Genomic DNA, 19320 nt, shown 5'->3' with positions numbered 1-19320 from the left:
AAATCACCATAATTTCACAAAACCGAAAAAAAATTCATAATAGTTTTACTATAATTAAATATTATACGATAGCCATTATCACGAAGCTGTGTCTGTATTTAATTATTTTTAAAAAGAACATTCCTTGTGTTATAATTTATTGTTTGAATTAAAAAATCGTAAAATATAGACAAATAAAAGACAGATTCAAGTGTGTAATAATTTTTTTACACATGTATTGTTAATGAGTTTTGTTAGGATGTAAAGAAATTAATCATGTGATCATAGGGATGTCACAATGACAGCTCACGGATGATAGGTATTTTGACATTACATTTCATAATAATATTATAATCTGTCATTATTTTCACTATTATAACGGTCGGCGGACGTAAATGCCAATTTAAATGACAATTTGACACAATAATTGCTAGTGAGTGTGAATGTTGAAAAACTTGGTGTAATTTTTTTGTCGGATTGATTACTAATTAAAATAGTAATTGCTTTTTGATCTATAGTGGTTAGGCTAGATTGTTCATTATAAGGTCTCGAATTATAAAATCTCCAGGGAGTGTGCCTGATTTTGAATGTCAGAAAACATTTGCATTCCATGGATTCTATGGATTTACTGTGCTGGTTTGTCCATCGGGAGACACTGCGAGCAGTTACCGGAAATTGCGAAAAACGTGTAGGTTTGAAGACCGATCATGGCAATATGAGTCATTGATAGGATATCATTATTCATCAAGGGGCACCTTGCAACCTACCAATAGGTGCTTATAAAATGCAATAATTGGTTTTAAATAGAAGCACAATGGTAGCAAGATTTTTAAGAGGATATCCTCCATCCTATTTCTGAATTTATCTTTTCGACTTTTCTTCTTGAAATGATTTTAGTATATTCCATTATTTTCCTTAAAATATTCATTATGTAAAACAGAATGACTTTGTTTCTTAAAAATAATACAATGTTAACTCATTATCATTTTCTTCGTAATAATATATTGTGGTTTATAGTTTCTCAGAATACTGTTATATATGTAATTAGGTGATTGAATAGTGAGGAAGACCATTTTTTCAAAATTACTCCTAAACCAGATGATATTTTTTGATCCATTATAATATTGTGCGACGCCATTAAAAAAATATTACCAGTGGCTAAGGCGAAAAAAATTGTTGGTTAATATACGAAATGAATTGATTCATTATATGGTTCGTCTTTATAAATATGGGCTGCTTTACGAACCTTTAACAGATGGTAATTATAATGTTTTTTAGGTGTACGAACATGCAATATTTATAAATTTGAACTTATCTGAATGGCTGAAGTGGCTGCTGATAATATCATATTAGGCTTATATATACATATTAAAAATAAACTTTACGTATTTTAATTTGCCTTCAAATACATTTTATTCAGAAAATATTATACGATGAGCATTGGGTATAGGTATAGCCTTTTGGTATAATAATGTTATTCGATTCAACAAATTAAAAACGGCAAAATCGATACAAATATAAAATTATAATTATATTCTACATAAATGTATTAAATTTTAATAAATGATAAATATAGAAAGCTTGCAAAATATAACAGTTTCATTAAATATGAGCTGCCTAATATAAAGTAAAGAATATTTCCAAAAATTATGTTCACACATGATTTTGAGAGTATTTCTCAAAAATCACGAAATTGTTTTAGTGAATTTTAAATTTATTTTGAAGTTATATGAGTCAAAATCATGAGGCGAACTATTATGAAATAAATGCACATATTGTAAATTATGAAATAAATTGCGTTTCACGGTTGCTCTAAGGCGCTAAATCGACGAATTGGAATGAGATTCGCCACAGTATTAGTGAACGCTTTGGAAGTTTCGATATCAATTAAATACACCTATCTTATGCCGGATTTAAACTGTAACACTTTTGTTGTAAATAAGCGTAGAAACATCGAGTAAATCAGGTTTGTTTATATCATTTTATTTTACTACCAGTAAGTAGCAACTACTTACTTTCGTATCAGTTCTTCTCAGTTGATCATCATTTCGAGTTGGCGGTAGCTTTACATTAAAATACAGGATAATTTTAATCAAAGCTGTCATCGGTTCGGAATAAACTCAGCAGTTACTATGTTCGACCATTTAGTTACAAGGTTGTCAATCAGATATATATATGGCTTGAAATCAATAAATGCAAACTCTATGTTTTTTATCTTCTATACCTACTTATAAAATAACATGTCCTGACTGACTGATTCATCATCGCCCTGCGTAAAGTATTAAAGTAAGTTATTCATCTACATAATGACTTATCTATATATGTTTTTATACCAAAAGACTTAATTTTTTTAATTGGCAAAGTTAACAATTATGAACGTTTAAAATGATGTAAATGTGCTTTTAGTGAATGGATCGGCAGATTCGTGATTTTTTTCTTATCTTAAGCCATTCTTACAATGACTACAAATTGTTATTGAATCATCACTCTGATTTAGTTTTATGATTTCCAAAAATTCAATTTCACGGTGTTCATTTAAATGAAACGAAGAATAGTTTTAATTAAACAGGAAATCTTTTTTTGTATAAATTATATTTATATATAATATCATAACAATGACTATTATAATATCAACATCGTGATCTATCGTATATATTGATCAATTTTGAATATCAATTACTTTTTTTTTATTTACAAGATTCTGCTATACTATTTGATAGTCCGCGTAATCAATACTTGATGACCGATAGAGGCAGCAGTCGACCTACCTTCAGCTTTGCTTATAGAGTATAAGATTATTTTTTATTAATTATGTTTCAAAAATTGCTATGTCAAATTTAATAGTTTGTTAAGTAGATATCATTCTCTATTATCGTAAGGATTTTTTATATACATAACATTTATAATTATTATTATTTGCTGCATGTTAGGCAGCTCATATTAAATATGTGCATGGGGGAATATATTTGTAATGGTAGTCTAGGCTGATAATACATACATATATGCATATACTTTTCACTCAGCACAGACTTAATTCAGTTTACAATACTAATAGAAATAGCAAAAAGAATTACTTAAACTCTATAAAGTAGACATAAGCTGTCGTGTCTTTGTTTTAATTTGTTTTTTTTTTTTCGTGGAATAAGTATAATTCAATAACGTTATTTTCACTATCATTTTTTTTGGATAAAAATTCGTTAGTCCTGACTCCTGACTGACTATTATATTCACAGAAACAACATGAAATAAACATATGAACTAAAACATGAACTAAATTTTTTGGATATTTCAACTGTTAGGCAAATTGCAGTGGTAAATTGTACTAATTTTATCCGTACGAAGTCGGGACGCTCAGCTAGTATTATACTTACGATTGTTTTTACATTTGTGTATATACGTTAATCATGAAATTTAATGAAGTATTAGGTAAATAAGAACGTGTTCCTTTTCTAAAAAAAACAAATCAATACATCAGTGACTGACCTTTTAAAACGTTTTATTCGTAGACATTACGCGGATTTTCGTTAGAGATTCATCTCAACGCGGTCACGATGTGGATGTGTTTGTATCCCTTTATTGTATAGAATTTAAATTTATCATTAAGTTACAATAAACGAACCCATACAAATATTTTTTTACTGTTTCTTTTATAAATAGCGTTATTTTTTGTTTTATTTTTTTTATTTATAGTATCCGGACCTTTATACTAGAATCTAATTCCAATGCCCTGGTCTAATAGGCAGGTACTTTAAAGTGGATGATACATGAAATTTTTTCATTCACCGCCAAACATACCAATTATAATTATACAAATTAGGTACTTACAAGAAATATTCAATTAAGATGTACGCGTGATATACAATATATAAATAACAAATATATTAATACCCATTTTATTTATTTTGAATTTTGATAAATATATAAACTTCATAATTATAATTATGTTGATACAATATGTTTTCATTTAAGTGCCTTTTCATTGAACGTGCCAAGACCGAAATAGAAAATACATCAAAAACTCATAAATAATTACTATTTCTTAATACAAATATTTTATTCAATAGTTAATTTGTGTTGCAAAATGCGTTTGCATACAACAACGCCAAATGACGTTGACGTCGTTAACTTGCCAATATTAACATATATAAAAATAACGACCACTTCTTTTGTATTTCATTCTAAATTGATTGATTTTAGTATATAACAATAATATTTGATCGTATTTATTTGGTTATTACATTACATTAGCAGCCTGTAAATTTCCCACTGCTGGGCTAAGGCCTCCTCTCTCTTTGAGGAGAAGGTTTGGAGCATATTCCACCACGCTGCTCCAATGCGGGTTGGTGGAATACACATGTGGCATAATTTCGTTGAAATTAGACACATGCAGATTTCCTCACGATGTTTTCCTTCACCGCCGAGCACGAGATGAATTATAAACACAAATTAAGCACATGAAAATTCAGTGGTGCCTGCCTGGGTTTGAACCCCATTTGGTTATTAGATCAATCAAATTAATAAAAGATAGGAAGGTACGATTGTTTTTAATTTTGAAATATCCAATTGTCAATTGTAGTATTTTTCTCACTTTTGAAGTTTGTCTTGTCCAAAGAGAACACACTCTTTGTAGTATTTTCATCATACATCGCTTTCTTTAGGCACACTTTACGATGAGTATTTATTAATAACAATTTTGAGGTATTTCACATTGTTAACTTTATCTCATTGATTTACCTAAACCTATTATCTAACATATAAAAGAAGGGACATTATGAGATGAAAATTACGTAATTAGTACCTCTGTTTTTGCGATCGATTGTGAAGATTCTTACAATCGATCTTTTCAATTATTGTGTGATAAATTAACAATACATCGTAATATGTTCGCAGGTAACTTGTTGTTAAAGATAAGTGCAGTGCAATTTGCATTGTGACTTTTTTCTTTAGTAAAAGTACTAGCAAGAAGAAGCCCGTCCCGACTTTTTAGGTATAAATTTCGTACAAACTTATAACTCCCGTTTCCCTCCCTTAAACTTTAGTTTAAATGTTAAAAATTATTTTTAGTCGATGGTACGTTATAAAATAAATCTATGTGCCACATTTCAACTTTTTTAGACTCATTAGTTTTGATTGAGTGTTTAAAGTTAGATGACTAACGATTTTATAAATATAGATTATGTTCTTAAAATAAAAATAAAAAAGCTACTTCCTGCACACGCCAGAGGTATCGAGTTAAAATATTAGCATCCCGTAAATATACTACTACTATTTTATTTAAAAAATACAAATACATTTTTAAAAAGTCCAATGTGAAATTTTGCCTTTATTTATTTAATTATTAAAAACAATAGAAATTTAAACTTGTAGAGAAAGATTTTACCGTAAAGATCAACGTGAAATATTCAAATAATACTCATATTAAAACGTTTCTATTTATAACCTCGCTTTTGAAACTATTTGGACGCGAATCTTTTAAGTGACCTCACTGGGTAAAAAAAGCGGTTAGATGTAAATTGTTTCCAATACGCGAGTGAGAGTGTTTAGCAGTGGGTCAAGTTTTGACCCTTGTTTATGATTGACCTAGTGTTTTTACAACTATGCTATGTTTAAAAAGGTATTTTAATAGTAACAATTTCTTTAAAAACAGTTTTTTATGTCCCATACTGGGTAAAGCTCCTCGTGATGTGAGGTTTACGGTTTATCCGACAACGCCGCTTCGGGTTTGGTGGATAAATATCTAGTATCTTCTATATGATACATGGTGTTTTCCATAAGATGTTCTTGAATTATAAACAAAAATTAAGTCAGTTCATTTTTGTCCGGGACTGAAGTTTGAACCCGCAATAAGTGTTCACTTAAATCAAGATTCACGTGTTCTAGCCAAACGAACCTTGTAACAATTTCTTAAAACTGGATATAACTTTAATAAAAGAGAAATATTAATAATATAAATAATATTAATATTATTAACTTTCAATATCCAATTGACTTTACTATGAGGCACTATTTAATTGTCGCTAATATTCGTTTCCTCTCGAAACGAAAATTTGAATTTGTAGTTGCAATTGATAAAATTTTGTGTTTATTATTTTTCAAAACTTATATATATCCTTCCTCCTTTTTGTTCATTCATATAAATGTAAATATCTTCACGAATATCTTCACCGCAAACTACTATAGTATAACATTTACGTCTTTTGGGCTTTTATAAGGATGTCAGAAAAAATGTTAATAATAATACGTATTATTCATGCAAAAAAATACGATATTTATGTCAGCAGAAACCAGTTTCAAGGAGGTAATAACTTGCACACGGTTTTTGAAGAGTGTTAGTTTAATAAATTCCTTATATAACTTTGTTATACTAAATCAAATACTAACATATTTAGAGATGAGCTCACTTTTGTTATAAGCCTACTGAATGTATATATTTGACGACACATTTTCTTTTATGGCAAACGTGGGTTTGTAAAGTAGGATGAATTTATTTTAAATATTAAATATATTATATAATGATTTGGTGTTATTGGTACCGATGATTTAATTAGGTTTTTATATAATAATGAATACCGGACCATAGAATGAAATAACACTTAAGTATTTAAAAATACGGTTATACAGTCAGTAAATGTTCCATCGCTTTTCAAACGTCTACTATCTCATTGAAGGGAAAATTTATTGGTTATTTCACCGCTGTTCGAATGTACTTTGGTGGATACAAATGAGGAAGAATGACACCAAACACAATTTCAATACGATGTTTACCTTCACCACTGAGCACGAGATTTTTAAACACAATATAAGCAGAAAAAACTCTGTGGTTTTTGAACTCACTGGGCCATCTTAATTCGTAATTAATTTAAAATAATAAAAATGAGGGCCGCCAACTTACCATATATCAACTTTTTGATAGTTAAAAATTTTAATGGTCTTTCACAAAATCGTGAATCATTTTACAATGAATTACGTGTCGTCTGTGGGTAGACATCTAACAATGTCGCCCGGAACGAGTTTCAATTTATTGGTTTTAGTAGATGAGTTTTAGATATTTATTTATAATTATTCAAATATTTGACCTTGGGTACTCCTGTGTCTGTGTAATGTAACGAATTAATGCTACTAAAATTTTTACTTATAATATTTCCTTACAAGACTCCTTGTAATAAAATATTATAAGGAATGATACGATGATTAAAATAAATCAAAAACTTATCATGTTTGATAGATACTTTATATATTTTTTTTATTTTAAAATAATAATTTTTTTATCATTATCATCAATAATTAACATGTAGGTACCACGTATTATGTATCACAATGTTTAGCTTGTGATAACCGCGAATATATAGTACGAAGTTGCCTTGCGTGATTGTTACCACGGTAAGGTGAGGGCGATGCATGCATTTCTGATAAAACCGTGGTGCACAAGACTCGGCTGGTATTGATCGGTGATCTCTATTGAGAGGTTAGCAAACGAGCGCGCAAACTGTAACCAATCAAGTGTCTCTCAATGAACGTGAAAGTTAACTGCATTCGATAAAAACAGGGTCAACTCAAAACTCTAGAACTGTAGAACTCTTTATAATCGAGAGAACTATATTATTTTGCTTTTAAAGACAGAAGTAACAACTCCAGCCTTATAGATTTATAAAACGGTCTTCGTAGGTCTTCATAAGGTTCATATTTACATTTGGTATCTGGGTGATTATAATATAATAGTAAATTGCTATATTGACTATTACAATTAGCGTTCTGACGTGAATATTGCCATCCAAATATGGCGGAACGTTGTGTGTCATTTGTATTAACGGTATGATCACAAACACATTAACCCATTTTTAATATTAGATCGAAACCAGACTATGCATAGACACCTTAACAGGTTATATAGGAAAAAAAAATATTAAAAATCTGTAGCCGCTGACGAGTAGTGGCGTATACGTGCATCATACCGAAGATAACGGTTTTAAAAGCAGGCAACACCAGCAGCAATGCTTGGTATTGTTTAGTTCCGTTTTGAAGCATGAGTGAGCCATTGTAATTACAGGCACAAGGGATATAACATCTAAGTTCACAAGGCTGGTAGTGCATTGGCAATGAGAGAAATTGTTGTAATTTCTTACGGCAGCAATGTCGATGAGTAGTTGTGATTTGGACCATTTGCCTACCTATAATAAAAAAACTAGGCAAACAATAGTAGGTACTAAACTAAAACTAAGATTAAGTTGTTAATAATTTATAAATATTTATATCCTTATAAATTGTAATATGTATTATCACATAATATAATTGATGAAAAGTAAATGAAATGAAAAGATGAAAAGTTCCGCAAAGTAGACCCATATGAGATGATGACACCGCAGATGAGTTTTTGATTGGACATTTGACATAAAAAGCCGAGGGATTAAACCGAGCAATGCGTAGCCTTATCAGTTAGATAACGTTTGCATGTAGAAGTTTTTCATATGTATTAAATTGTCAGTTCAATGAAGAAATCAGAATATCAATCAATGAACATCTACAATTGCGCATATTACATAAATAGAGAGAATATTTATTTTTGTTGTGTAGCATCTTGCCTCTCGCTTTGTTGAATTCTGCGGCAGTGATGTCGCGATAAGGGACGGAAATGTGTAACAGGAAGTCAATGGTAGTAGATGGGGTAGCAAACCATTTTCCTTGAGGATTTAATGTTAATATTTTTTATTATCAAGGTGAGATATCAAATTTTACACATGATATACTGCTACTACTACAGACTACTACTACAGATAGGATCGTTTCCCTTTTTCGTTTTAAATTATAAGTATATATTGTATACATTATTTATTTAACATTGCTTATTCTTAATATAGTTCAGGACCGACGGTTCTGATTGTATACGCGTCTTAATATAAATTTAATGTAGTTGATAGATAGAGCTGCGTAACAGATTTATTGAGTGTATAATTAGAATACTATATGTCAAAAACTATTGGAACTGTTGCCTTGTATTGAATATACAAATTAGTAATTAAAAATAATCAAAAAACCCAGTATGGAATAGTACGCCCACATTAGTTTTAATATGGTAGGTACCCATTACTTGGTTGCCGTAGATTTGGTAACCAAGCCTAAGATACTTAAAAGACATTATGCCTATTCATTAAGTAAAAAATGTTGCTTAGTTCAAGGTGAAACATGACAAAATAATCTAAGTCAGATTATATTTTAAGACAAATGAAAATAAAATTTGACAGTAATCTCTTGGATAAGACATGATGCCTTAAACTAAATTTGTCAATGAAAAAAAAATAAAAAATATAATGCCTTATAGGTTGATAATGTATACCTTTTATTCTTTTTATTTTGTGACATTAAGTCTGTTATCTGTGGTGCGCATTGTGTTAACTCAAAATTCCAAATAAATATTCGCTTGTGACAAAAAGAGCTTTATTAGGCAGTATAGGTACCTACTTGTGTCCTCTAAAAAATGTAGTCTATGAAAGCAAAAATAAATGGAATGTATAATCTAATAGTCTATAATTTTTATTTATTCAAATTTCGTAACAATAGCTTTTTTTTCGTAATCCTTAGAACTATATTCAAACCAATAAATAACCTAAGTTTTATAAAAAAAATAACACACAATTCGAATGTAAATCATTTGCGTGGGTGTCAACAAGAGCAATTTATTTCAAAACTTTGACGATTTAATATATTAATAGAATGTTTTTTTTAAATATCTATCACAGTAAATTTAAGGTTATGTGCTGGTGTATGTGTTTTATTTCCACAAATTATTAGGAAATTAATTATATAATGCAAGAGTAATAAACTTTAAACTATTAACAGAATACGTATAAGAAGCTAATAATATTATAAATAATAAAATTGAAACTGAGTTAACTTTATGTTCATTAATTATCATGCGAGATGTTCCATTTATCAGTAACTCATCGAAATTTGCATTAAAACTAGTTTTAAAGCGTAACTACTGAGTCATTTACTGGGTCGTCTAAATAGAATCTACATTCCGAGCCCGTAGTATCTTCACATAACTGTGATATTGCAGTTTGATTTTATCAACATATAAATGTGTTTGCAAAATACAGTGTAGAGTATACGGAATTAACATTTATGCTGATTGGCAAATGGGTTATCTTATATTAATAGTGGTCCACCGTCCATAGATATTGGCAATGTAACAAATATTAACCACCCATTACATCACCGATGTACCACCAACCTTAGCAACTAGATGTTATATCCCTTGTGTCTGTATTTACACTGGCTCACTCACTCTTCAAACTGAAACACAACTATATTAAGTATTGCTATTTGGCGGTAGATTATCTGCCAATGCAGATGGACTTGCGTAAAGTCCTACAACCAAGTCGAAATGTTAAGGACCAGTGGTACGCCATTCGATTAGTGTATCGTGTAGATGTTATAATTATTTATGATCAATGTCGCATATCACCTTCTGAAATTTCACGATCGTGTTCTGCGGTTAATTTTAACAGCTTTACTGATATGAAAAAGAGAGTAAAAACTTTTTTCTTTAATATTATATGTACGATATTGAGATTGTGAATGATATCGCATAGAATAAAAGTCGGTGGAACCAATTTGTTAACGTAATAATTAAATGTAAAGAAGAATTTACGCAAGAATAGAATGTGTACGCATTCGTAGGTCAGTTGTCTTTAAACCTTGTGACAAGTCCGGGTAGGAACTACAGGTTATTTATTTTGTTAGAAAATGAATAGAAAGGATATTTAAAATACGATTTGAATATGTGTCATAATTTTTTCGAATATCAGAATGTAAGCTGTTAATTAGTTAAGTAATTGATATTTTCCGATTTAAAAAAAATATAATATTATTTTCTTCATACTGTTGGCTGCATTGTATATAGTATTTCTATAGAATCTGAATTCCGAATTGCTGGATTTACGATCAAATTAAATCTTAACATGACGATTTAAACTCGAATAAATTAGGTTTTAATTTCGTTTCGTATCTATTTATATTTCTCAGAGGTTGTGTCAGCCAGTTTCATTGGATACGGTTCGTTGGAATATATTTTTATTAACATAGGTACTTTTACGTATGTATACATACCTGTACATAGATATTCCATCAAATTAAAATTAAATTTTGCTTAATTATATCATATGTTCAAAAGTCAAACGAATACTACTTAATTTCATGTCTTTTTAACAGCTGAATAACTTGTTTTATCTCTTAATGTTTTTTTGACGATAAGCTTAGAAGTTAATTAAATTTATACATACTATTTTGGTTCCTATATTCTTTTAAAATATTTGTTATTTTTCAAAAATAAAAGATTCCGTCTGCATCGACTTTTAATGCCTTTTTATGAATTTTTAGTCAAACAATCCGTAAAATATGTACATATGATATAGAATAATTTGTTGTTTTTAGTTAAAAGCTTCCTTAACGTTCATCTCAATATCTTTAATATATATCCTAGTTTAATGTAAAACAAAGATAAATTATACTTTGATTTACAAGTAAACAAGTTATAAGACGAGTTTGAATCTTGAAATGATATTTGTTGAATGCCAGTGCGATTATAAGATTACGCTTTATTTAGATTTTATGCGATATCAGATAACATACACAAATATTAGTCATTCGTTTATGCCTTTAATGAGTAACAGTATGTTATTAAGACTTAAGATTTAATTCCTTTATTATAGCACTTTACTTCTTAATATGTGTATTTGAATACGCAAGTAACTACGGAGTTAGGTTAAGATATCATTTTCATTACATAGCAGGTATAAAACAAAGTCGCTTAACGCCGCCTGACCGAGACTTTACGAGAAATAATGGCTTATTTTTGAAGCGATTTTAAGCAATACAGCATTAATCCATATCCAATTATGTTCCTTAAATACATTTTGCATTGAATGAAGATCAATATGGTCCTTTACAGCATGTTATTTAAATGAATATTTTCGAAGATATTACAGATTTAAAACGTAGGGACGTAAGCGATTTGTATTGTCTAATGACTGAAAAACTGTGTACGTTGTAAGATATTCTGTAGTATATTAAATATCAGCATTACACCCGTGCGATGCGTGGCGGGTCGCTAGTAATAATATATTTTCTTAATTACCATATAGACCGCATCTTAAACAATATCCTTGAATTCCTTGACCAATTCTTCTTTTTACATGACTTGGCGAAATTATGGTATTTGTTCAATAAAAAAAAAAACAATAATAAAAGTATAAGAAAAACATTGCCGTAAATTTTAATTTCATAATATAAAACGTTACTCACATCAATTCTTATTTTCATCGGTTAAACTAGATTATAATATATAATATATAATATAATATAAAGATGTTTTCTGGTCGAGTGGAATATAGCCATCCAATCTCAATTCGGTGTATATTGAGTAAACTAAAATTTTTTTGTAAAGCACAACCATCAATTGCACATGTAAATATATCAATAACCCCTAAGATGATAACCAACTTACTAGCTAAAGCATCCCAAAAATAATATTGACATCTTGAAAATGGCTGGAACTTCATTATGTATAAAAAAACGTGACATGATTATAAAAGGGCATATAAATGATGACGATATAAATGGTATATTAGGTACGCGTAAACTTAGTAGATAAAGTTTTAATATATTTTTTGTGTAAAGCAAATGACAAGAGGATCTTGCAAAAAAAATTGGACCAAAACTAATGAAGGCAGTAAGCCATATAGAACTAATTAAGCCGTTCTTTCTTAACGTAACCTAATGAATTCAATAGGGCAGATGCATCTTGATTGAAAGCTTGTTTGTTTTCTATTCAGTATTACCGGCCATTGTCTCAGTATTGCATACGTTCATAGTATTTTTTGTTTCGCTGTTACATATGACTGAGGTTTTCGCCATTTACTCTTTGTCTGTATAATTATGTGAAATTTTGTTAATTTATCTACTACAACATAGTTGAGTAAAATTCACGTGGCAATTTAAATTGACATTCTTATTTCTGGCTAATATATTCCCCAATCCGAATAAGAAATCGTGATGGATTAATTTGCATATGTTTCATCCTATAGGTAAACTTAGGTATCCATAAACATTTAGTTAATCATTTTAATTCACAACTGTTTTATATACCTACGTTATGTTGTACTCGAATCGAATTGTCGAATCTCAAGGTCATTATTTATAGTTTTTATTAATTCTTATATTATTTATCGTTCCTTCATGTAACTCGAGGAAACATTGCATATTATTATTAATGTGACAAGGTGATAAAGACAGGAAGTATACATGTATGTGGAAGTTTGCAAACGTTTGTTTAAGTAAGCACTTTATCTTAATTAAACTATACAGAAGTATTACCTGATAAGCTAAATTTTGCTTTCAACAAACTTAATTATATTCATAATATTATTATTATTGTACACTATTTTAAAATTATTTTTTTCAAAATAAAAAAAAGACTTAATAATTATTAAAAAATACAAGTTTGATTGTACCATTAAAAAAAGCTGAGTTGTTGTAAATATTATCGATATTGATTACAATAATATAGTAGCTAAATGAAAATGATATCATGTACTTTGGGTAATGTCTTCGACAAATTTTACCTTTTATTTAATTGACAGAAAACGTGTTTAGCATTGGTATGCTAAACCGTAAATTAAGCCCAAAGAAACAGGTGAGTGTAAGGTAATACCGTGTCCTACTGTTGGGCAAAAGCTTTCTCTCTTGAGGAGAATAACAGAGATAGATCAGATATAACAGATTTTTATGTTATACATTTCCTCACGATATTTTCGTTCACCACCAAACAAGTTGATTTTTAGACATAAATTAAGCACATGTAAATTTAGTAGGCTATTCCCAGTTAGGCCCAGTCTTTGGTTTGGATTCAATAGTTTTTTTTTTGTAGTAACGGTTGGCGGACGAGCATATGGGCCACTTTATGGTAAGTGGTCACTACCACCCATAGAGAATGGCGCTATAAGAAACATTAACCATTCCTTACATCTACGAACTAAGATGTGATGTCACTGTAGTTACACTGGTTCACTAACTCTTCAACTCGGAAAACAACAAGGTAGAATATATGATGAGCAGCTGATACCCAGACGGGCTTGACAAAGCCCTACCACCAAGAGACCTACATAGACTTACTATTGTATAGTTAATTCATTAATTCAAATCTATAATTTTTATTTCCTGACCTTCTAATGTACAATATGTAGTACGAGATATATACCATCTACTATCGCTACGTAACCTATGACTTATTAACTATGCAACTTCAAGCCAACAAAATTATAGTACTCGTAAGAAAAGACTGCTCGTCACCCACTTTATCGATTCTAACTGTACCTTAATTTAGAATTGGTCTCGTGTTTACGTAAGCATCTCGTGACTGTATTACGAACGGAAGGCGTTACGGATAATGACCGGTTACTGGTATATAGAGCAGGTCGGCTGATTGTAGAAAATGACCGACAAATCTTCCGTAAAGGATAGTTTCAAGATTACAAAGGAGGTTTACTTTTTTTATCTAACTGCGCCGCAGTAACGGGCGTGTTGCATTCACCTATGCATGTCTAAACCGATTAATAGATTTAGTCTCGCAGTTTATCCGATTACGACGGAACCGTGGAGGTTTAACTATGTGACCTTAATTTATCTATATTTGAGAACTTTTACCTGAATTTCTCTTTTTAAAACATTAATTTTGATGTATTTTTGATTTTTAAGTTAATAAGTCATAAATCTTAAATATCCCTTGTTTGATAAGTTTTTATGTCATTGTAAAAAAAAACACATGTTTAACTTTAGCTTGTAAAATATCTAGTATAAGTGTTTATTTGAATTCTATTTTTGAGCGTATGTAATGACGACGGTTTTTTATCGTGTGCTAAGTAGAACTGCACTTGCGGCTTCACGCGCGTGTAATTTAAATAATTTAAATTTTGTATTTCACTCCCTCTAGTGGTGAAATAAATCTCCTATCTCCTTCCTCGGGACTCAAACTATCTCAAAATTGTATCAAAATCGGTTTAAGCGTGAAGAGCTACTTTTGCATTTATAATACATACCTATTAGTATCGATTAAGTAATACTATCCATATTTTCACTAACTAGTTACTTATAAAACAACACGATAGATACCTCTTACATTAATATTGTATAACGTGAAAAAATGTAAATAAGGTACTTACAGTATACATACAACCTATTTGTTTGTAACATACATGTGTATAGGAACAAAAAATAGGATTACATTAACAACAGTTACGTTACAAGTTATTAACGAACATGTATCATTTTGTTTTGTTCTTTTCAATTAAATTTGTTTTTGATGTTTTGCATAGATGCATATTACAACACAAGGCATGAATAAAAAGTCCAAGAAATGTTTAAAGTTTGAAATATAAAAATTTATATTTATCAAAAAAAAAACTCATAGATAATTGTTTCGTAATTCGTATTTGTCTACAAAAACGTCAGAGTGTTTTTTTTAAGCCTTTCACATTTATAATTTCTTTTCCAGACGGGTAATCGAGTGAAGAGTCCGGCGACAAGATTCACGTGTCAAGGTCGAGCGTCCGGCTATTACGCAGACGTCGAGACCGGTTGTCAGGTGAGATATTATAGATTATAGACTGTACATCGTGTGTATTTTTGAAGAAACAGAAGCGTACAAAGAAGTCACCTGTTGCAGACCATGATGATCAGAGTCAACAGGTTTACTATCATTTATTCGCATTTATTGCATAACCACTACGATTTTGTGTGTGTGTGTCATTTTTTGACATTTTCGATCAGGTTTTTATCCTTTTCTAATTTTCGAAAACAAACAATTTTTAGTTTTTCTGTGGTATAACCATTACCAATTTGTAACAATACATTTTAAGTAAAAACCGGTCCGTCACTTTTTTCCCGTGTTTGTCAAACGTTTTTTTTTTTTCGGCAACCTTTTTTAGTATTATAAATCGAGCCATAAAAGTGTGTTTTAAACACGTTTTTCAAAACTGGTTAGTGCCGAATTTCAACCAATTAGTGGTACCTAATTATTAAATCACGTATTACTTACGGTGAATGCGAGAGAAAAAAAGTTCGTATTGAAGCGTCCTATGTACCGTCTACATGTTTTCTGATTTTTCGGGAACGTCGAAACCGCCGTCGAAGTCTTTCATAACCAACAACTACTACGTATGTATATTTTGTAACGATAAATTTTGCCTCTCAATTAGTATTATTTTTCAAAAAATATTAAATCAATGAATTAAAAGCAATAATAGATTTATAGACTGTTGACCTTTTCTGATTTTTTTAAATTAAGTATTACATTACAAGCGTTTTTATCGTGCCATCATTCAGCAAATTAATTCGAAACTGATATTACGAAGTACTCTAAAAATATCGGTCTTATGATTTATATACATATTTCCAAATGTAAAAAAACAACGAAAAAGTCACATAATATGTTTTGATATTTTTTAACGCTTTTTTTAATAAAACTTTTAATATATTTGATATCAAATAATTCACAGCCTATTGCCCACTCTAAACGACAAGAATAATATGATACCTCTTTTTATCTTATTGACCTTCTTAAAGTTTTTAAACTTTAAGTGTTTTGTTGTTAATGTTTATTTGTTTAGTAATTAAAGGTATATAACAAGCTACCTGATGTTCAGTAGTCACTTATGATGGCATTATGATATATCACCACTTACTAACCGCGTCATATGCGCTGCGTCGCCATATGGGCGCGAATTTCATTGTCATATCAAGAAAAAAAAATATTATTAAGAGGAGTAATAAATATTTTGTTCAGTACAATTTTTCAAGATTTTTTTACTTAATTTCAAGGAAATACGCGGGACGTTGACTGTTAACGTGATGACTGTTCGGAAATTATTCCAATCTTGTGATGACATTGGAATATTATAAAAAAGTAATTCCATGATCTAAAAACAAAACCATTAATCTTTTCAAAAAGTTTATTTATAGTGACGGCTTCTTTATTATGTTTTACTATTTATGTATCTTTCACAAGACACGAAATGTCTAAACGTGTCTTAACTATGTCAAAATCGTTTTGGTTTGTATTTAGTGAACGCATCTTTGCTATTTATTAACACTTGACTTATTTACGGGACTACGCAACTACGAGATAATGTAATTACTAAACACATTTTTTTTAAATAAAGGCATTATAAGTTATTAATTAATGTATAGTAAATATTAAATAACATTTCAAATACCGTCGCATTTGTATATACATAATGCATACGCGTTTTTTTGTATTAAATAAAGTTACATTTATAAAAAAGTAAAAATCATCGTGAGTTTAGTATTGATAGTTATGGTTATTTGTACTCAATACCAGTGCAAAATAAAAAAAAAATTTGATAGTCTTGAGAAAGGAGCGAAATTAGATTGGTATATAAAAAATAATTATATACAATTAAAACCGAGTTCTGATATAACGGTCATAACTATCATATTACTAACATACTGGTAACATGTTAGACGTTTTATTAATAATGATATATGCGAAAGGGATAATTTTAAAGGTTATAATTATTTGATCATATTAACAGAATAAAAAACATCAATGAACTCGTCCCTTCAATTTACTTCAAAAGTACGTATTGTACAACAGCGCTTTGCACTTATAACGTTTTATTTAGTATATCATTTGCCTTAATTATATATGATTAATTATACATAAATATTTATTTACTTTTGATACTATTATCTAATACTGTTATAATGAAATTAGTATAATGTATTCATCAACAGGGTTCGTTGCCACGCAAGATGAACTTCGGGCAAAGCTTAGGCTAAATTTACGATTCATATTAAACTTTACGAAAATTTCGGTTTCACAACTAATTAGAATTTGAATGTTCCACTAATAAATACTGATCTGGAGATAGCGGCCTATTGTGTGCTTTTCAATTAGAGCCATTGTTACATCGTTTTGTATTTGAATAAGGCACTACCTGTATCTAACGATGAGATCAATTAGCGATAATTTGACGCAATTTTGAGTATATAGAACTGTCGCAAATTTTAATTTTGTTGCCACTAAATTATCTTATATATAATATTAATACAGAACTTAAATAAGAGTATGAAAAGACTAAAATCCATAAAATACTTTATATATTATACCCTTTTAGTTCAGCTATGATGACCGAATAATTTTATTGTTTGTTTGAAATATCAGCTACATAATATGTTTTACAATTCTATACATAGAATTATTAAAATAGTTTTTATCTTAAAGGTTTTCAAATTGTATGAACTTGATATAACTTTAACTGGATATAACCGGAAAGTAGAGTGACATACGTACCTACGTATACGTACTTATATGACGTATTTTAGTGAATTAACCGATACGACTTGGGAACCTTCAAGAAAAGAGCGTACTCCTTCCTGAAAGGCCGGCAACGCACCTGCAAGCCCCCCGGTGTTGCAGATGTCCATGGGCGGTGGTAGTCACTTTCCGTCAGTTGAGCCTCCTACTCCTTTGCCACCTATAACATAAAAAAAATAAAAAAAAATGTTACAATTATTTACTATTGTATTGTTTTAGGTTATGAGTTAACAGAGAGTCTACTACTATTATGCCTTCAAAATTAAATTAACCTCGACCGTACCGTTCAATCTCTGTCGTGTCTTCTCCATCGCACGTGACATTGGTGAAATAATCTATGCCCTCTTGGCAATAAAAGCCAAAACAAAACTATCGAACATTATTCAATAAAAGGATTCTTTAAAATGAGATTATAATTTTATTAATTGACACAAGCGCTTCTATGTTAATTATTTAAATATATATATATATATATATATATATATATATATTATATATATATATATATAATTAAATATATGTAAAATGTTAATTATATGTGAATTGTTAACAAGAGTAATAATAACATTGTAAAAGTGATATCATCATAGAATATCATATAGATACTTTAAAGCTTCTAAACTTTGTGTGCATGTGTAGTGTTTGTGTGTGTGTAATATTTTATTAAAATATAAATATAATGTTTATATAAGTTATGTTCGAAAACCTATAAATTAATCAACAAGAATGTTAGTTGTATTTACCGTATCAATTATTATACGAAGATGTGTAAACAAGTCTATTAAAAAAGGTATTTTATTTATCCGGGAAATTACTTATTAAGTTCATCGCTAATCACCGTAAAGCATGAAGATTTACTTTTTATAAATATTAATGTGTGAGGTAAGGTTGATGCTACATTGCTGAATAAAATTATTGCCCTTGAGAAAATTATTTTGGATTTTCTAATC

At 29.5% G+C, this 19320-nt stretch overlaps 2 protein-coding genes across 6 annotated transcripts in view; both read left to right on the top strand.

Moving 5' to 3' along the window:
• Positions 1-19320, top strand: part of LOC113395166 (uncharacterized) — a 399509-nt gene that overhangs the window by 46389 nt on the left and 333800 nt on the right. The window lies entirely within an intron of this gene.
• Positions 1-19320, top strand: part of LOC113395164 (uncharacterized) — a 55964-nt gene that overhangs the window by 11789 nt on the left and 24855 nt on the right. For all 5 annotated transcript variants that reach the window (XM_026632727.2, XM_026632726.2, XM_026632725.2 and 2 more), the window contains exon 3: positions 15527-15616. In XM_026632727.2, coding sequence (XP_026488512.2) covers positions 15527-15616 — 90 coding nt within the window. The remainder of the gene's footprint in view (positions 1-15526; positions 15617-19320) is intronic.

The sequence above is a fragment of the Vanessa tameamea genome, chromosome 11 (genome assembly GCF_037043105.1).
Source record: "Vanessa tameamea isolate UH-Manoa-2023 chromosome 11, ilVanTame1 primary haplotype, whole genome shotgun sequence".
Lineage (NCBI taxonomy): Eukaryota > Metazoa > Arthropoda > Insecta > Lepidoptera > Nymphalidae > Vanessa > Vanessa tameamea.
Note: the sequence above shows the minus strand (reverse complement) of the source record. Positions and strands in the feature narration are given on the sequence as shown.